The following is a 21,488-nucleotide window of genomic DNA, read 5'->3' as shown; positions in this document are numbered from 1 at the left end:
CACACACACACACACACACACACACACACACACACACACGACAGACGTCTTACTCTCTTGTGTCCTTCTCTCTCCAGTCTGTGCAGACCCTAATTGGAGACTTCAAAGACCCCCATTCAGCCAAATACAAAGCAGCCCACGTCTTCTTCACTGACTGTGAGTAGCTCCCCGGAGGAGCCTTTCCACTACACCTCAAGCGCTCCGCGGATTCACTACACAGCTCAATGGACATGAGTGCAACCTCAACCATTCATTCTTGGTGGAGAGGGCTGTGACGTTGGTAAAAGGACTTTATGGAAGGAATAATGTGCAATGAAAACTTTTTTTTCACTGTTCATTTTATTACAAAACCAGAGTTGATCTAGGCACCCAAAATAGAGCTCATCATTTTCAGCATCATCATCCTTTGGAACAAGGGTTCTTAATATACCAGCCCATGTTTCAATATGCTTTTATCCAAAGTGTCTTACAGTAGTGTGTGCATATATTTTCATACGTGTGGACCCAGCAGGAATCAAACCCACAATCCTGATGTTGTAAGTGCCGTGCATGCTCTACCAACTGAGCCACGCAGAACCACCACTCACACTCACATCAACCTCTCCCTGTTTCAGCCTGCCCAGACCCACTTTTCAACGAGGTAGTGAAGAGCCGTGCCTCCAAATCCATCAAGACCCTGACCGAGATCAACATCGCCTTCCTGCCCTACGAATCGCAGGTACCAAACGGAGGGAGAGAAACAGAACGAGAGAGGCAGGGAGATATAGAGATGGAGGGAGATTGAGCGATACATGAAGAGCCAGAGGGAGAGATCCAGAGATAGAGGGATCCTAGAATAGCCAGAGAGTTATGTACATATCAGTTTACTGCCACTATGCATATTGCCTTCTTCTAATGACCTGTTCTTTTATGCTGCTTATTATTATTGATATTGATTATTGTACTACAATGTTGAGGGAGCTAGCACGTAAATATTTCACTGCACCTTTTATAGCTTTTGTAAACTGAGTATGTAACAAATACAATTTTGTTTGGTTTGATTTGAGATCGATTGAGATGGAGAACGGTAGGATGGAGAGAGAAATGTTCAAGTCCGGTTTCAGGTCCGGGCTCTGGCTGGGCCACTCAAGGACATTCAAAGACTTGTCCCGAAGCCACTCCTGCGTTGTCTTGGCTATGTGCTTATGGTCGTTGTGCTGTTGGAAGGTGAACCTTCGTACCAGTCTGAGGTCCTGAGCGCTCTGGAGCAGGTTTTTATCAAGGATCTCTCTGTACTTTGCTCCATTCATCTTTCCCTCAAACCTGACTAGTCTCCCAGTCCCTGCCACTGAAAAACATCCCCATTGTATGATGCTACCAACACCATGCTTCACCGTAGGGATGGTGCCAGATGTGACGCTTCGCATTAAGGCCAAAAAGTTCAACCTTGGTTTCATCAGACCGGAGAATCTTGTTTCTCATGGTCTGAGAGTCCTTTAGGTGCCTTTTGGCAAACTCCAAGCGGGCTGTCATGTGCCTTTTTTGCTGATGAGTGGCTTCCGTCTAGCCACTCTACCATAAAGGCCTAATTAGTGGAGTGCTGCAGAGATGGTTGTCCTTCTGGAAGGTTCTCCCATCTCCACAGAGGAACTCTGGAGCTCTGTCACAGTGACCATCTGGTTCTTGGTCACCTCCCTGACCAAGGCCCTTCTCCCCTGATTGCTCAGTTTGGCTGGGTGCCTAGCTCTAGGAAGAGTCTTTGTGGTTCTAAACTTCTTCCATTTAAGAATGATGGAGGCCACTATGTTCTTGGAGATCTTCAATGCTGCAGAAATGTTTTGTTACCCTTCCCCAGATCTGTGCCTCGACACAATCCTGTCTCGGAGCTCTACGGACAATTCCTTGGACCTCATTGGTTGGTTTTTGCTCTGACATGCACTGTCAACTGTGGGACCTTATATAGACAGGTGTGTGCCTTTCCAAATCATGTCCAATCAACTGAATTTACCACAGATGGACTCCAAGTTGTAGAAACATCTCAAGGATGATCAGAAACAGGATGCACATTAGCTACATTTCGAGTCTCAGCAAAGAATATTTATGCAAATATTTTATTTTATTTTATATATATATATATATACTGTATATATACATTTGCCAAAAAATATTTTTAAATCGCTTTGTCATTATGGGGTATTGTGTGTAGATTGATGAGAATTTTTATTTATTTAATCAATTTTAGAATAAGGGTGTAACATTACAAAATATGGGAAAAGTCAAGGGGTCTGCATACTTTCCGAATGCCCTGTACATTACCAATTAATACGCCATAAAAACACAACAAGGACACACAGACACTAAAAGCAGTAGACGAGAGAGGAATGGCAGAGGAGATAGACTGAGAGCGAGAGTGAATGTGAAAAAGGCTGTGGGGAGCAGAGCACTACAGCAAAGACAAAGGCAGGAAGGAAAGGCCACAGTCACGTCACTGTCCCATCATACACACATACAGGAAGGAAAGGCCACGGTCACGTCACTGTCCCATCATACACACATACAGGAAGGAAAGGCCACGGTCACGTCACTGTCCCATCATACACACATACAGGAAGGAAAGGCCACGGTCACGTCACTGTCCCATCATACACACATACAGGAAGGAAAGGCCACGGTCACGTCACTGTCCCATCATACACACATACAGGAAGGAAAGGCCACAGTCACGTCACTGTCCCATCATACACACATACAGGAAGGAAAGGCCACGGTCACGTCACTGTCCCATCATACACACATACAGGAAGGAAAGGCCACAGTCACGTCACTGTCCCATCATACACACATACAGGAAGGAAAGGCCACGGTCACGTCACTGTCCCATCATACACACATACAGGAAGGAAAGGCCACAGTCACGTCACTGTCCCATCATACACACATACAGGAAGGAAAGGCCACGGTCACGTCACTGTCCCATCATACACACATACAGGAAGGAAAGGCCACGGTCACGTCACTGTCCCATCATACACACATACAGGAAGGAAAGGCCACGGTCACGTCACTGTCCCATCATACACACATACTGGAAGGAAAGGCCACGGTCACGTCACTGTCCCATCATACACACATACAGGAAGGAAAGGCCACAGTCACGTCACTGTCCCATCATACACACATACAGGAAGGAAAGGCCACGGTCACGTCACTGTCCCATCATACACACATACAGGAAGGAAAGGCCACGGTCACGTCACTGTCCCATCATACACACATACAGGAAGGAAAGGCCACGGTCACGTCACTGTCCCATCATACACACATACAGGAAGGAAAGGCCACGGTCACGTCACTGTCCCATCATACACACATACAGGAAGGAAAGGCCACGGTCACGTCACTGTCCCATCATACACACATACAGGAAGGAAAGGCCACGGTCACGTCACTGTCCCATCATACACACATACAGGAAGGAAAGGCCACAGTCACGTCACTGTCACGCTGCATATCATACACACATACAGGAAGGAAAGGCCACGGTCACGTCACTGTCCCATCATACACACATACTGGAAGGAAAGGCCACAGTCACGTCACTGTCACGCTGCATATCATACACACATACAATAGCCAGGAGGCCTGAGTTTGCCCTCAGAAACAACCAACCAACCAACAAACCACACTCTTATATAGAGCAACTTACAGTACATTTTCGTACTGGTCCCCTGTGGGAATCGAACCCACAACCCTGGCGATGCAAACGCCATGCACAACCAACTGAGCCACACGGGTATGACGTACAGTTAAAGTATTACCGAACATATATACTGCGGGATCTCTCTCATAAAACTGGGTCCTTTCAAGGTTTCTTCCTTCTGTGTAGGGGGGATTTGATTTGCCGCTGTTAGCTCTGCTTACAAATAACATTTGATTGATGAAATGTGTGTGTGTGTGTGTGTGTGTGTGTGCAGGTGTACTCTCTGGACAACCCGGATGCCTTCCAAAGTTTCTACAGTCCCCATAAGACCCAGCTTAAGAACCCAGTGATGGAGAGGCTGGCAGACCAGCTTGCCACCCTGTGTGCCACCCTGAAGGAGTACCCTGCTGTCAGATACAGAGGGTGAGCCACAGGGGGCTCATCTCAGATAATGGGGACATTAGAAACAGCAATATTACTGTGTCCCAAATGGCAGTCTATTCCCTATGTAAGAACTACTGGGAACGGGTCAGAAGTAATAAAGGGACTATGTTACCATTTGGGAGGCAACCTCTCATTGACAGGGGGTCAGGGCTAATATGTTCAGTAAATGGGATAGAAACATATTGTTAAATCCCATCCTCTCTCTCGCTCCCTGACTCTCTCTCTCTTTCTCTCTCTCTCAGGGAGTACAAAGACAATGCCACCCTGGCCCAGCTGTTGCAGGACAAACTGGACGCCTACAAGGCAGATGACCCCACCATGGGAGAGGTGAGGGATGGATGGAACAAGGGAAGGATGAGGGAGCGAGTGTTTATTAGATTAGAGGTAGAAGGAAATATTTTAGCAGTGAACATATGAGAACATAGAAGATATTACCGTGTGCTACTTTAACAAACAACCAGCAAGCTACAAAAGATCACACCTCACTGTAGCACTTTGCAATTGTCTTTCAATGGAAGGGTGTTATAAATTAAATGTATTACTATTATTTATATTTCTGTATACATATTTTATGTAGGAGCTATCAGGACACAGAGTAAATCTGCACCTCTCTCCTCTACCCCTCTATCTCTCCATCCTTCTATCTCTGCAGGGTCCCGATAAGGCTCGTTCTCAGCTGATCATCCTGGACAGGGCTTTTGACCCCGTCTCCCCCGTCTTACATGAGCTCACCTTCCAGGCCATGGGCTACGACCTGCTGCCCATCGAAAATGACGTCTACAGGTACGTCTGGGTGCATTTGTGTGTGTGTGCGTGCGTGTGTGTATGTGCGTGTTCCCCTATGTGTGTGTGTGTCTCGGCATTCACATCCCTCCCTTCAGCAGTCTCCAAGGAAAGAGACAGGCTGAGGCCTAGCTAGCTGCTAAGGTTTAGGTGTAACTACTGTAAATAGAAGAAAATAATCCGGTCAGGGAGGGCAGCTGTTGCGCCCACAGAATCATTCACTACAAGGTAATCATCAGTGGTGTTTTAGATCGCTAGAGACTTCGATCAGAGTACCTTTCCCAAACACACTTACATTCAGGGCTGTGCATCTGTGCCAGGTTCGTAGAATGGCTTTGCAGTTTAGCCTGGATTCCGTTTGGTCTTGTGTTTAAATACTTGGCTGTGAATTCTATGTGCTGGAGTTTCTATATAGTGTAGTGTAGAAAAGTAACACGATGTTGTTGCTGGCTGCTGATGTTGATTACAGTAAATATATGAGTGCTTTTGCATGTTTGGACCCAATTTATCTTTGCCTCTCCCCCTGTCTCCGTCTAGCTTCCTGTCTCCGTCTAGCTTCCTGTCTCCATCTATCTACCTGTCTAATTATTTCCCCCTGTCTATCTGTCTGACTGTCCATTCACGTGTCTGTCTGTATCAGATATGATTCCCCTGGGATGGGAGACACTTCTCAGAAGGAGGTCCTGCTGCACGAGGACGATGACCTGTGGGTGGGGCTCAGACACAAACATATCGCTGAGGTGTCCACGTAAGTCACACATCCGTTTCTCTCTCTCTCTCGTCCATATCACTGCCACTGTTTGAAAAAATAAAGCCATAACAAAGTCAAGCTCTCCTACTTACTAGTTCTCTTCTGCTAACTCTATCTATCTTCTCTAACTGCCATCAGGGAGGTGACACGCCAACTGAAGGACTTCTCTGCTAGCAAGAGGATGAACACTGCTGGAGAAAAGGTATGGAGGGATGGATGCTTTCAGAAAGCCTCCCTGTCTGGTAATACTCTTTGTCAGTACGTTCCTACGGCTGAGTGGAGAGAGAACGTGACCATGTTGTGTGTTCCAACAGACCACCATGAGGGACCTCTCTCAGATGCTGAAGAAGATGCCCCAGTACCAGAAGGAGCTGAGCAAGGTTAGTGTCTGTGTTAGTGTGTGTGTGTTAGTGTGTGTCTGTGTGTGCACATGACGTGTGTGTACTGACCCTGTCTCACTGTGTGTCTCAGTACTCCACTCACCTGCAGCTGGCTGAGGACTGCATGAAGCACTACCAGGGCACAGTGGACAAGTTGTGTCGTGTGGAGCAGGTAACAGGAAGGGGGAGGAAGGGATGGAGGGGAGATGAGGGATGGAAGGGATGGCAGGGAAGAGGTGGGAGGGGATGGAGAGAGGAGGCATAGCAAGGAACAGAGAGGATGAAGAAGAGGCTCATTCTAGGGCACTATAGCCCAATGCATCACTGTTTGGCTCAGCATTAAGGAGATAGATTGGGGGTACGACCCTGCGATAGACTAGCGTCCTGTCCAAGGGATGTACTTGTACATCAAGCTGCCTCACGCTACAGAAACACGCTATTGGGAACGGGAAAGGGGATATCTAGTCAGTCGCACAACTGAATGCATTCAACCGAAATTTGCCTTCCGCGTTTCACCCAACACAATCTACCATTCCGACTCGCAAGCTTACTTACTTACTTGTACAGTATAGTGCACTACACTGCATTCTGGAAGTATTCAGACCCCTTTACTTTTAATTTTTTTTTGTAACATTACAGCCTTATTCTAAAATGTGTTATCGTTTTTTCCCTCATAAATCTACACACAACACCCTATAATGACGAAGCAAAAACAGGTTTATAGACATTTTTGCTAATGCATTAAAAATAAGAAACTGAAATATCACATTTACATAAGTATTCAGACCCTTTACTCAGTACTTTCTTGAAGCACCTTTGGCAGCGATTACAGCCTCGAGTCTTCTTGGGTATGACACAACAAGCTTGGCACAGCTGTATTTGGGGAGTTTCTCCTATTCTTCTCTGCAGATCCTCTCAAGCTCTGTCAGGTTGGATGGGGAGCGTCGCTGCACAGCTATTTTCAGGTCTCTCCAGAGATGTTCGATCGGGTTCAAGTCCGGGCTCTGGCTGGGCCACTCAAGGATATTCAGAGATTTGTCCCAAAGCCACTACTGCGTTGTCTTGGCTGTGTGCTTAGGGTTGTTGTCCTTTTGGAAGTTCGCCTTCGCCCCAGTTTGAGGTCCTGAGCACTCTGGAGCAGGTTTTCATCAAGGATCTCTCTGTACTTTGCTCCATTCATCTTTCCCTCGATCCTGACTAGTCTCCCAATTCATGAAGCTGAAAAACATTCTCACAGCATGATGCTGCCACCACCATGCTTCACCGTAGGGATGGTGCCAGGTTTCCTCCAGACATGATGCTTGGCATTCAGGCCAAAGAGTTCAATCTTGGTTTCATCAGACCAGAGAATCTTGTTTCTAATGGTCGGAGAGTCTTTAGGTGCCTCTTGGCAAACTCCAAGTGGGCTGTCTTGTGCCTTTTACTGAGGAGTGGCTTCCGTCTGGCCACTCTACCATAAAGGCCTGATTGGTGGAGTGCTGCAGAGATGGTTTTCCTTCTGGAAGGTTCTCCCATCTCCACAGAGGAACTCTGGAGCTTTGTCAGAGTGACCATCAGGTTCTTGGTCATCTCCCTGACCAAGGCCCTTCTCCCCTAATTGCTCAGTTTGGCCAGGCAGCCAGCTCTAGGAAGAGTCTTGGTGGTTCCAATCTTCTTCCATTTAAGAATGATGGAGGAGACTGTTCTTGGGGACCTTCAATGCTGCAGAAATGTTTTGTACCCTTCCCCAGATCTGTGCATCGACACAATCCTGTCTTGGAGCTCTACGGACAATTATTTCGACCTCATGGCTTGGTTTTTGCTCTGACATGTACTGTCAACTGTGGGACCTTATATAAACAGGTGTGTGCCTTTCCAAATCATGTCCAATCAATCGAATTTACCTCAGGTGGACTCCAATCAAGTTGTAGAAACATCTCAAAGGTGATCAAAGGAAACAGGATGCACCTGAGCTCAATTTTGAGTCTCATAGAAAAAGGTCTGAATACTTATGTAAATAAGGTATTTCAGTTTTTATTTGTAATAAATTAATAAATTTAAAAATGTCTAAAAACCTGTTTGCTTTGTCATTATGGGGTTTTGTGTGTAGATTGATGAGGAAAAAATGTAACATTTTAGAATAAGGCTGCAACGTAACAAAATGTGGAAAAAGTCAAGGGGTCTGAGTACTTTCCGAATGTATTGTATATAAGGAATAGGTTGCTATTTGGGATGTATCGCTAATCTCCTGTCTGTGTGGTATGTAGGACTTGGCCATGGGTACAGACGCTGAAGGGGAGAAGATCAAGGACCCCATGAGGGCCATCGTGCCCATCCTGCTGGACGCCAACGTCACCACCCACGACAAGATCCGCATCATCCTCCTCTACATCTTCCTCAAGAACGGTGAAACTGAAAGATGCTCGACTTTTAACCCTAACATTTACCCTAACCCAAGCTTCATATCCACATCCCAGTTCAACCCTAACCTAAACCACAACCTTAATCCTAATGCTAGCTTCATATCCACATCTCAGTTCAACCCTAACCTAAACCACAACCTTAATCCTAATGCTAGCTTCATATCCACATCCCAGTTCAACCCTAACCTAAACCACAACCTTAATCCTAATGCTAGCTTCATATCCACATCCCAGTTCAACCCTAACCTAAACCACAACCTTAATCCTAATGCTAGCTTCATATCCACATCCCAGTTCAACCCTAACCTAAACCACAACCTTAATCCTAATGCTAGCTTCATATCCACATCCCAGTTCAACCCTAACCTAAACCACAACCTTAATCCTAATGCTAGCTTCATATCCACATCCCAGTTCAACCCTAACCTAAACCACAACCTTAATCCTAATGCTAGCTTCATATCCACATCCCAGTTCAACCCTAACCTAAACCACAACCTTAATCCTAATGCTAGCTTCATATCCACATCCCAGTTCAACCCTAACCTAAACCACAACCTTAATCCTAATGCTAGCTTCATATCCACATCCCAGTTCAACCCTAACCTAAACCACAACCTTAATCCTAATGCTAGCTTCATATCCACATCCCAGTTCAACCCTAACCTAAACCACAACCTTAATCCTAATGCTAGCTTCATGTCCACATCCCAGTTCAACCCTAACCTAAACCACAACCTTAATCCTAATGCTAGCTTCATATCCACATCCCAGTTCAACCCTAACCTAAACCACAACCTTAATCCTAATGCTAGCTTCATGTCCACATCCCAATTCAACCCTAACCTAAACCACAACCTTAATCCTAATGCTAGCTTCATATCCACATCCCAGTTCAACCCTAACCTAAACCACAACCTTAATCCTAATGCTAGCTTCATATCCACATCCCAGTTCAACCCTAACCTAAACCACAACCATAATCCTAATGCTAGCTTCATGTCCACATCCCAATTCAACCCTAGCCTCAACCATAAACCTAACCCTAACCTTAACGCTAGCTTCATATTCACATCCCAGTTCAACCCTAACCCTAGCCTCAACCACAACCCTAACCCTAGCTTCATGTTCCCGTCCTGCCTCAACCATAACTAACCCTAGCTTCATAACCACATCTTGAGTCAACCCTAACCCTAGCCTCAAACACAACCCTAACTCTAACAGCTGATCTAGGATCAGTTTTTCCTGTTTATTCCTAAAGCCTATTTTTTTCCCTATTTACAAGCTGTGCAAAATGGAAGTAGTTGTGTAGCAATATGCAAATGTGTGCAGAGACGCAATTTGTAACTCATCCAACTATGCAGTATCACCATTTTATGTAGCTAATTGCTTTCTTGCATTGTGCACGTACGTAGTGTATAAATTAGGCTTAAAGTTAACCTATAAGAGCTTAACAACCTGTGGGGTTCTGTTGGGTAGGCATTACAGAGGAGAACCTGAACAAGCTCATCCAGCATGCCCAGATCCCTCCCGAGGACAGTGAGATCATCACCAACATGGCCCACCTGGGTGTGCCCATCATCACAGACGTGAGTCAGCACTCCTACTTCCTGTTGTTGGCCACTTTGTGTCTGGCCAGCCTCCTCTTCTGTCCCTCCTGCAGCTGCAGTCAAGGACACAGATGCACCGCCACCTTTTCAACACCTGTTACATACATTCTCTCTCTCTCTCTCTCTCTCTCTCTCTCTCTCTCTCTCTCTCTCTCTCTCTCTCTCTCTCTCTCTCTCTCTCTCTCTCTCTCTCTCTCTCTCTCTCTCTCTCTCTCTCTCTCTCTCTCTCTCTCTCTCTCTCTCTCTCTCTCTCTCTCTCTCTCTCTCTCTCTCCTACCATATTATTCCTTTCATATGGGTCTCAATTAAACACTTCGATCAGACTGATATTTGCAGTAATTTAACTCTCCCCCTTTGTTATTTTTCACCCCATGTTCCTCCTCCCTCTAGTCCACCCTCCGCAGGGGGAAGAAGCTGGACAGGAAGGAACGTGTGAGTGAGCAGACCTATCAGCTGTCACGCTGGACACCACTGGTCAAGGACATCATGGAGGTCAGTTACTAGACAGTTACGCAAGACTCTGTCTTGCGCGCGCGCGCGTGTGTGTGTGTGTGTTTCAGGCCATCCCAGTTGTCTGTGTTTTTATATTTGCTGACCATGCTCTTGTTCTGCCTTTCTCCTTGTCATCCCTGCAGGATGTGATTGAAGATAAGCTGGACACCAAGCACTACCCTTACATATCTACCCGCTCCTCTGCCTCCTTCAGCAGCACTGCAGTCAGGTACACACACACACACACACACACACACACACACACACACACACACACACACACACACACACACACACACACACACACACACACACACACACACACACACACACACACACACACACACACACACACACACAGAGGAATGTATTGCAGTGTAGTAGCGCTACGGAGATGACAAAGCAATAGTTATTTGGGCTCTGAGGGAGAGGGGAGATGAATACTCTGATTGGCTGTAAAAGAGTGAAGGGCGGAACTAAGCAGTGACAAACAGGAGAAAAGACAACCAGAGGGCTGTGTATTCAGTCAAACATACAGTACTGCAACAGAGGGCTCTGGTCAAAAGTATTGGAGAAAGATGGAGAAAGATCCTTTCTCTCTGCCCATTACTCTGCCCAGTACAGCAGTGATGAAATAGTGAAGAAGAGTAACACTGTGATATGTCACCCTTTTTGATTGTGCTTCTCCCTCCCTGGCAGTGCCCGGTATGGCCAATGGCACAAGAATAAGACCCCAGGCGAGTACCGCACCGGGCCGCGCGTCATGGTCTTCATCATCGGAGGCGCGTCCTTCAGCGAGATGCGCTCTGCCTACGAGGTCACGCAGGCCAACGGGAAGTGGGAGGCCATCATTGGTGAGTCTGACACCGGGGGGCGCCACTGAGCGCAGGCCGAGGTGGTAGGGAGGCACTCCCCCATAGGGTGTGTGACAGAACAGTCCTAAGAGAAAATACACTTACATAGACTGATCTTACTGGTACATTAACACACAGTTGCCTTTCATTTATGCAAGAATGCAGACTCATTTCGAATGGACATATAACCCCTCCCACTGGGCACTTGTTGTAGGTCTGAACAGTCTGAATAGGTAATATGTCCACCATGCCCTCTGATAGGCTAGGTGGAATGGCTTATACCTACCCAATTCTTTTCAGGGTCTACACAAAGTGCCTAAGGATGGGGGACTAGGACGTAGATTGGGAAATGGGTGTACTTCTCTAACTGACTGACTCTCGTACACTGGCTAATTCTGTTATTGGTCTCCATTAGGGCTGTTGTGGTGACCATATTACCGCCACACCGGCGGTCACAAGTCATGAAGGCAGTCAAATTCCACGTGATCGTTTAGTCACGGTAATTAGGCTTCTCCATGCTCTGATGCTGCTGCTGGTCATTAGTAGCCTACCAAACGTACTAACTACCTGGTACTCAGCACTCTATTGTCCCTCTAATCACTCTGGTATCAATGCAAATGTAATCGAAAATCTAATCAAACACTTCATGAGAGCCCATGAGCTCATGTTGCGCAACATTTCTATAGGCTATGCAGTTGCATGAGAAAACAGAATGATGGCCTCTACTAAAAAGAGGAGGATCTCATCAGCTTTCTATAGGTTAGGCCTACTATATTTATTTCTCAACTTTCCTAATGTTAAGCACATTGCTTATATTTACAACAGGAGTATAGCCTGCCTAGCTGGCATGAAAATGAACCACGGGAAAAGTGTCCTCCATTCGCTATTTATGTATTTTTCCCCGCTGCCCCTGTTTCGATACATATTTCACACATATACAAAATAATAAAGACAAGATTAAATCAAGAATAGTCTGATGGGTGACAATATTACCCTATCACTTGTGAATGATATATTATCACTTGTGAATGATGCCCAGCACTTTTTCAAATCATAGTCAAATCAAATCACATTTCATGTAGCCTAGCCCATAGGCCTATATGTTTTGATAAGGTTTGTATCACAAATAAAGTGGCCAAATAACTTCTTAAAATTAAGCACATTAATCCTCTTTACAAGGGGAGTAGAACCTAACTGGCATACATAAGCAGCATGTGAGTTTCAAGTTTGGGGAAGATAATTTTCACCATTAAACTGCACCTTTATAATAAAAGCATTACATGCATAATCGCATTTGCGGTCATTTTTGATAATGGTGTTTTCCGTTAATGGAACATTTGCACTTTTAGCCTACTAATGTGCGCATTGCTGCGCTTATAATGTGAAGAAATAGACTAATAGTAAAAAATACAAAACATTTATGCTAGTGGTTGTATTAATTTGGGATCTATTGCATCCCACAACTGTCCCAGACTGTTTGGAATATGTATTTCTCGCACAGAATACAATAGGTCAACTTTTGTACTATGGGGGATAGTAGATTGACATAGGCTAGTGTTTTTGCTGTTCGTTAGGCCTATTCATCTTGTTGGCTGACAAAGTAAATGTGGACAGTTCTTCCAATATCTTCAATATGCACCTCAGAATTGGATAAGGACGCACACACCCCGATGTGTCTGTCTTCACTTGTAGCCTGTGAGAAAGACCCGATCACGTGATGGAGAGCCATGTGAGTGAGAGGTGATTCGGAGCGCGCAGCACTCAGGGAGAAAGGCATAACGGCCACTGGCCGCAAAAGGCATGTATTTTTTTAGGGTGCATTACGGCCACACAAAGGGGATGCCACTGTAAAATTCTAGGCATTATCAAGTGCTTGTCAAATTGTGAATGAGAGACTGATGAAGTGTGTACAGCCTGCTCAAAAAATAAAGCAGAGCTCATGCGTTTCAAGTGACTTTTTTCAAATCATCATTAGAGTCACATCATGCATCCTTACAATGTATTACAAATGTAAACATATAGCCCAATGTTTGTAGAACAACTACAAAGTTACATTAATAACTGTAAATTAAGCATATAGAATACCTATTTCTTTGTTAACCACTCCACACAGAATAGCTGCATATATGCGCACTCCCTCAAATCGTTTGGAGAAAAGATCCTTTCTATTTTATTCAGCTTTGTTCAATTGTATTCTTCATACTATAAAATAATGCCATGGAATTCTAAGCAAATCTTGTCTGCTAAATGAACTAGTGTAGCCCGCAGCCAATTGTCATAGCCAGATCAGGACCTAACATAAGGACAACTCGAGTATGATATTCTGTTCTTCTGAAATAAACTAAATTTTCTTCATATCATTCTTCTTTAGACCTGTCTATAATAAATAATGGATTTATTGTGAAGGTTTAGGCTATATTACATGGATTTATTAGACTTGTTAAAATGTAGACGTTTCAAAGTTCTGCATCAGTGGCTTGTAGGCTAGATGTGGAAGCCAGGAGATGCTAAATGTGTTTGTTAATTAACTGTCAATTACCGTGAGACCGACAGTTATTTGCTTGACAATCAACGGCTGACGAAATTTCGTGACCCCCACAGCCCTAGTCTCCATTCATTGTGGTCAGCAGGACACAAATGCCAACGTGTCTGCCATCATCAGTGCCAATGCAACTGTATTCTATTCCCACTATGTTGACCACAGGTGAATAAAGAAGGACGAAGGAGAGAATTCATCCAGATAATCTTTCTCTCATTTGAGCGCCGACCGCACTCGACCTCATTAAAACTCTGGCTTATCCACACAACAACATATTTGACCTCAATTAGCTTCCTTACTCCCATATACAGTGGCGTGCGAAGGAATTCACCCCCCTTGGCATTTTTCCTATTTTATTGCCTTACAACCTGGAATTAAAATGGATTTTTGGGGGGTTTGTATCATTTGATTTACACAACATGCCTACCACTTTGAAGATGCAAAAAAAGTTGTTGTGAAACAATTCTCTTGGGGTATGTCTCTATAAGCTTGGCACATCTAGCCACTGGGATTTTTGCCCATTCTTCAAGGCAAAACTTCTCCAGCTCCTTCAAGTTGGATGGGTTCCACTGGTGTACAGCAATCTTTAAGTCGTACCACAGATTCTCAATTGGATTGAGGTCTGGGCTTTGACTAGGCCAAACCAAGACATTTACATGTTTCCCCTTAAACCACTCAAGTGTTGCTTTAGCAGTATGCTTAGGGTCATTGTCTTGTTGAAAGGTGAACCTCCGTACCAGTCTCAAATCTCTGGAAGACTGAAACAGGTTTCCCTCAAGACTTTCCCTGTATTTAGCACCATCCATCATTCCTTCAATTCCGACCAGTTTCCCAGTCCCTGCCGATGAAAAACATCCCCACAGCATGATGCTGCCACCACCATGCTTCACTGTGGGGATGGTGTTCTCGGGGTGATGAGAGGTATTGGGTTTGCGCCAGACATAGCGTTTTCCTTGATGGCCAAAAAGCTCAATTTTAGTCTCATCTGACCAGAGTACTTTCTTCTATATGTTTGGGGAGTCTCCCACATGCCTTTCGGCGAACACCAAATGTGTTTTCTTATTTTTTTTTCTTTAAGCAATGGCTCTTTCTGGCCACTCTTCCGTAAAGCCCAGCTCTGTGTAGTGTACGGCTTAAAGTGGTCCTATGGACAGATACTCCAATCTCTGCTGTGGAGCTCTGCAGCTCCTTCACTGTTATCTTTGGTCTCTTTGTTGCCTCTCTGATTAATGACCTCCTTGCCTGTTCCGTGAGTTTTGGTGAGCGGCCCTCTCTTGGCAGGTTTGTTGTGGTGCCATATTCTTAACATTTTTTAATAATGGATTTAATGGTGCTCTGTGGGATGTTCAAAGTTTCCGATATTTTTTTATAACCCAACCCTGATCTGTACTTCTGCACAACTTTGTCCCTGACCTGTTTGGAGAGCTCCTTGGTCTTCATGGTGCCACTTGCTTGGTGGTGCCCCTTGCTTAGTGATGTTGCAGACCCTGGGGCCTTTCAGAACAGGTGTATATATACTGAGATCATGTGACAGATCATGTGACACTTAGATTGCACACAGGTGGACTTTATTTAACTAATTATGTGACTTCTGAAGGTAATTGGTTGCACCAGATCTTATTTAGGAGCTTCATAGCAAAGGGGGTGAATACATATGCACGCACCACTTAACCACTTTTCAGATTTTTTTCATTTCACTTCACCAATTTTGACTATTTTGTGTATACCCGTTACATGAAATCCAAATAAAAACACATTTAAATTACAGGTTGTAATGCAACAAAATAGGAAAAATGCCAAGGGGGATGAATACTTTTGCAAGGCACTGTACACACACCACGAATCCCAGTCAGTAAAGATTCTTGAAGAGTAAGCTTATGTCATGACCCTAGTTTGCCTTACTTAAGGATCTAGCTACTTAGCTGGCGGAAAACGCTATGTTTCTGATGAACACTTCTCTAAGATACCCCTTGTGATATGTGTAAACCCCTTTTGGGTGACGTGTGTTCCCTGTTTATTGAATGTTGTCTCTGGTCAGCCAGTTCTTGTCATAAGGGAGTGTGTCTTCTCTGTTTTTTTGCTGTGCTATGCTTTTGGATTCAGTCCTGTTCTGTCTAAAACACTGTTGTCTTTGAATTGCAGCTACGCCCTGTCTTTTTCTGTGCGTCTGGGTTTCGTGTCCGTGTGTTTGCGTGTGGGCGCGTGTATGACTATTCACAGTATGTGGGTAGTGCTGTGCAGTGGTGTGTTTAACCCCTTTTTGTCGAGATGGCAGAGAAAGTGGCAGAAAAGAGAACGTGGCATGGGGGGCGTGGCATGGCATGTGATAAGAATTGAGCGTGAAGCGCCCTCTGTTCCTCCACAGGTTCCACCCACACCATCACCCCCATCAAATTCTTAACGGACCTGCAGCACCCTGACTTCCGAGAGTCCACTAGGGTGTCCTTTGAGGAGCCAGACGCAGGCTCAGACGAGTGAGACAGAAAGAGAGAGGGAGGGAGGGAGAAATCACACTCTGACAAAGTAAAGGCAGCCGCGCAAAGAAGCCCTTTCTGAACGCCCACAGCACAAGGGCTTTCTTTCCCTCCGTACTCCTCTTACTACATTCACTACTGCTTGAACTCCGCCCCACCCTCAGGGATGGCCGTCTGGCCCCTGGCTCACTGCATGGCCCAGTCACCTCAGGCTCCACCTCTTGCAGGCCAACACCCAATCACAGCGTAAGACAGTGTGATTGGTGACCCCCACAGCCAATAGTGATTGGCCTTGTCATGCTGACAGATAGAATGGGCATGTGTTGCAGTATCTATCTGTTGGGCCTTCAGGATGTGCAGCCTATGTGGGCTGGCCATGCTACAGGCGTCCTGACCCCATCCCTGCTGCCCTCCTCCACCCCCACCTCATCTCAACTGGGTGGATTAAATCGTCCCTCTCAGACTGTTTCGTAACCTGTTTCCCAGAATTTATCATTTTTTGGCGCAGATTTAATCTACCCCCGAGAATCATCTTTATTCCTTTATTATTACTATTATTACTAATTATTTTTGTAAATAACACCTCCAAGACAATCACCTTGATTTAATGTTTTTTTTCAGGATAGGTCCTTGAGTTGATGTTGGCTTTCAAGGAAGGATTGTCATTTTTTTTCGTAGATGTATTTTTTGCTCCCAATCTTTCAACTTCCTCCACCTCTCCTCCAACTCACGCTCTCTCGGTCCACCAGACATCACATGCATGCTTACATGGCCCAGGAGTCATCTGCAGAGAACACTAATGTTGGTCTCCACACCATTCGGTCAAAGAATAAACTTCAGCTCCCTACTGCTATTTCTGCTCGCTCGGACACAGTGCTTCTCTGCAGACACTGACACTGGGAATGTAGCGATGTTCACTCGATATGCTTTAGCGCCTAGAAAAGATGCGACACATCATAAAAAGCCTTCACGATTTCCCCCTCACTTTGTTCGCCATATAGCTCCATATTTTCCCTTTTGCGACACCATATGTGGCCCATACAGCATGGTTAACCAATAGTAGACCAATATGGGTTTTGGTACACAGAGACAGGATTCTAAAAGCACATAGTCTAGGAAAGGTATATTTTTCAAACACCAATATTAGCAATTACCGCATCACTGCCTATTTTGGGGATTTTGCAAGTAAGGTGGCGATATTCTGCACAATTTGTTAAATTGCCACCTGAGTGAGTTTCCCTGAACACAGCATTAAAGGGCATCCATCTCATTCTTGCTTATCTGCTAAAGCCATATCTTTTTCAAACAACTTTTGGTTTTATGGTTTTGGTATTTTTTTTGTAAGTATCAATCACCACGTGCAGTATGGAGGCTTTACCATATACTGCCGTATTCAACCCGTCCTGAACGAAATGTCCATTGTTAATTTACTCAGACTGTTTGTTTCTGTTATTTGGTGTTTGGATATAATCCTACCCATGTAGTGGGTGTTGGGGAGCAACGTGGCTCACTGTGTTTCTGGCCAGAGCCCTGCAAAGCTGTGTGTTTCAGACGCTGAGAGACAGGAGAGAACCAGGCGCCAGTCCAAAGTTGGTCTGTGACTAGTGCTCACCTACACCCCACTCCACCCTCCCTTACACCCAAGATGCCTGCATCACTATGGTGACCCAACTTAAGATGGACTCGCCTCTTCCTCTCCTGTCTCTGCCTGTACCTATTGATGATGGGATAAACCAGCCCTCCTGATTGGCTGTCAATATCACATCTAGAAAGGCCTAACTGGCATGAGCAATCAGATTTACTGAGCTTTAAATGAATTGTACCTAGCACAGATAAACCTCAGCGTCTTCCTTGGTGAGCCAAAATGGCAGAAACATGCAGCTTTGCTTCAGAAACAAACAGATGAAGAATAACAACAATACTAATCCAACTGCTTAGTAGGTGTGGGGAGTAAATCAAAACTTTGGTCCAGCGGTTCACTTTATGAATGAAAGCCTTGGTTTGTCCAAGATGGCGGGTAAGCCATCAACACATTCAGCGACTTGGTGACAAACTATATGGAGAAAGGTTTGGTTTACTCCAATCGAATACCTCCTGAGTTATACTGTGTCCAAAATGTGTCTTCAGCTATGAAAAAGTCAGCTCATTCATATTTTGGTGGTGCTGTTATGTTTAGCTTTTAATTTCACGTTTTATTTACAAGCATAGGCACAATAACTTCCCTGATGTCATCCAATCAGAGAATGGCTGGACAGAAATCTGCTTTTTACATATTTTACATATTGCTATTAGACTGTTTGCATGCACTGCGATAAAAGCTTCTTAGATCACATGCACACGCTTACACCTGATTTGCTGCTCCCTCCTATAGCTGTCGTCACAGGGTTCCTACCACCAGTGCTTTGCAGCTGGCTCAGAAGCCAGCTCTGTGATGTCAGTACATCACTGTCCAATCACAAGCGATCCAATTGCATGTGACATACAATTTTGTGAATTGTTGGCAGGCACTAGATCACAAGTCACCAAACTTCCTTGATTTTAAAAACGCGTGAATAGCCCACACATCGTATTATAACCAATAATGATAACCAATACATTCTTTAAATGCTGGCTATTGACTATGATTTCAAGTTTTTTGGTTGTACTTATGTTTATCTTATTTCCCCCCCCAAAAAAATTCTCAAGAATAGTGCTTCCATCAAAGCATTCATAGCCAAGAGCTGAAAACACATTTTCCTAGCGAGCTAATGTTTAGGCAACTCTAATACCATGCTCTGTCTGTGTGTGTCCTCTGCTGCGTATCTGTCCACCTCTCTAGGATCGACCCACGTCTTCACCCCCACCGCCCTCCTGGAACAGCTCAAGACCATGAACAAACCAGACGAGGAACCGGCGAGCTAAAATCGCCCAGCCCCATCCATCTCCTTCCAGTCTTCTCACCTTAACCTCCCCCCAGTCACCTTCCCCAGATCCTACCTTCATTCTGTATGTATCTTGCTTGAGCAAAAAAAATTACTACAAACAAAAACAATGATAGCATTAATGAACAAAATAAATGTTTAAACAGATCTAAATCATGTTACAAGTATTCTCATATTTTACAATGGATGCAAATAACGGAAAGTATTTAAAATAAAAAAAAGTTTAAATATCAACTAAGGCCATTTGAAACTGAAAGTACCAAATGTAATATCGTATGCTATGAAACCTGCTAGAAAGTGTAACAGGTAGAGGTTTTCTCTGTTTGTTCCCCTCAGTTTATCTTCTTGGTGTGATTTTTATTGATAGTGGGTAGAGGAGGGATGCCTTACTATAGTTGGTTGGCACTAGGTTAAGTTAATGCAGTAAAATCATATCACTCAACATGCAACATAACTCATCCCTGTCCTATCAGGGGGTAGAATCCTAGCTGGTCAAGATGTTTGTGTCAGTAGCATGCCTGAACATTGTCCGTACTGTTACTGTATATCCTTTAGTGTGGCAATACCGTAACCAAGCAACTCGAGAAATCATTCAATCACAGTTCTGTCTTGTGAGTAAGACAGTGACAAAACAGCTAGACTGACCCAAGGTCTGAGGATAGAGAGAAACGGGGCTGTGTAAATAGCTACAGAATGCTAGAAGCATCCCTCCTCCAGCCATAAGACTGTATTTACTCGCCACATCCTTTTCCTTTTTCTCTGGAGAGATTTTACGTTTTAGTGTCAAAAAGGCCATTGCTTGCAGATGTTTACAGAATAATCATGAAGGGCCGCTTGTATTTCAGTATTGTATCCTGTCACATTATACACTGAGTGCACAAAACATTAGGAACACCTTCCTAATTTTGAGTTGCACCCCTTTTGCCCTCAGAACCGATTCAATTTGTCAGGGCATGGACTCTACAAGGTATTCGAAAGCGTTCCACAGGGATGCTGGTCCATGTTGACTCCAATGCTTCCCACAGTTGTGTCAAGTTGGCTGGATGCTCTTGGACCATTCTTGATACACACAGGAAACAGTTGAGCTGAAAAAATACCTGCAGCGTTGCAGTTCTTGACACTCAAACCGGTGTACCTGGCACCTATTACCATACCCGGTTCAAAAGCACTTAAATCTTCTGTCTTGCCCATTCACCCTCTGAATGGCACACATACACAGTCCATGTCTCAAGCATTAAAAATCCTTCTTTAACCTGTCTCCTCCCCTTCATCTACACTGATCTGAAGTTGAAATAACAGGTGACATCAATAAGGGATCATAGCTTTCACCTGGATTCACCGGTTATGGAAAAGGGCAGGTGTTCCTAATGTTTTGTACACTGTGTAAGTCATCATTGGTTAGTATCAAAATGTTTAACCGGGTCATGCACTGAGTAGTGTGTTGTGTATATGGCATACGTTGATGTTTTTAGTGTCTCACTGTTGACTGGTGATGTTTCTGACAGTGAAGTAGTAAAAGATTTCCTTTAAAAAAAATGCGAATGTGAAGCCACGTGTGTCTGTGATGTTTTATCTGTAGCTGTAGTGGTGAACTGGGAAAATAACTAATATCTATATTTTGTTTGTCTGTCCGTTAGTTTTTCTCTGCTGGTGCAATGTTAACTCTTCCAACGGCGAATGGCTTTGCAAAGAAAATGTAACACCAATATTTCAACGTTTTATATCTATTTTTTATTTCTCTTGCCTGGCCAAACAGGTTGTATATTGCACTATGCGTTTTCTGTGATGCAAACGCTTAATTTAATTTGAATTGTTTCCTATTATCAGTTGCTGTTGTATAGGGTCTCTGTCTATTCAATTCATGTATATCAAAGTTATTTATCAGAGAAACAAATCTTTAAAAATGTAAGTCTGTCCTAAACCTGTTTAACTCATTGGGATTCTATGTTTGCGAGTGTTGAAGCACAAACAAAACTATACTTCATGTGTACCAATGTACCAAGGCTGTCTAATAAATTGGCTTACATTACAAGGAGAAAGACTCAGCACGTTCTTACTGTAGCTACATTGTAAGGTACTCTGTTGCAATTCTGCTGTTCTTCACTGTAGTGCATCTGCTGTATCTGTGAGTTAACCCTCTCGTTTTCAGGCTCACAGTT

General features: G+C 44.4%; 1 protein-coding gene across 1 annotated transcript in view; it reads left to right on the top strand.

Annotated features, from left to right (window-relative positions):
• Positions 1-20,289, top strand: part of LOC120021253 (syntaxin-binding protein 1-like) — a 46,795-nt gene extending 26,506 nt beyond the window's left edge. The window contains exons 5-19 of the mRNA XM_038964923.1: positions 78-156; positions 615-718; positions 3,954-4,102; positions 4,366-4,450; positions 4,776-4,906; positions 5,547-5,654; positions 5,796-5,859; positions 5,972-6,037; positions 6,129-6,209; positions 8,284-8,422; positions 9,919-10,028; positions 10,440-10,541; positions 10,685-10,770; positions 11,241-11,395; positions 19,227-20,289. Coding sequence (XP_038820851.1) covers positions 78-156; positions 615-718; positions 3,954-4,102; positions 4,366-4,450; positions 4,776-4,906; positions 5,547-5,654; positions 5,796-5,859; positions 5,972-6,037; positions 6,129-6,209; positions 8,284-8,422; positions 9,919-10,028; positions 10,440-10,541; positions 10,685-10,770; positions 11,241-11,395; positions 19,227-19,309 — 1,542 coding nt within the window. The 3' untranslated portion in view covers positions 19,310-20,289. The remainder of the gene's footprint in view (positions 1-77; positions 157-614; positions 719-3,953; positions 4,103-4,365; positions 4,451-4,775; positions 4,907-5,546; positions 5,655-5,795; positions 5,860-5,971; positions 6,038-6,128; positions 6,210-8,283; positions 8,423-9,918; positions 10,029-10,439; positions 10,542-10,684; positions 10,771-11,240; positions 11,396-19,226) is intronic.
• Positions 20,290-21,488: the final 1,199 nt, after the last annotated feature.

The sequence above is a fragment of the Salvelinus namaycush genome, chromosome 26 (assembly GCF_016432855.1).
Source record: "Salvelinus namaycush isolate Seneca chromosome 26, SaNama_1.0, whole genome shotgun sequence".
Lineage (NCBI taxonomy): Eukaryota > Metazoa > Chordata > Actinopteri > Salmoniformes > Salmonidae > Salvelinus > Salvelinus namaycush.
Note: the sequence above shows the minus strand (reverse complement) of the source record. Positions and strands in the feature narration are given on the sequence as shown.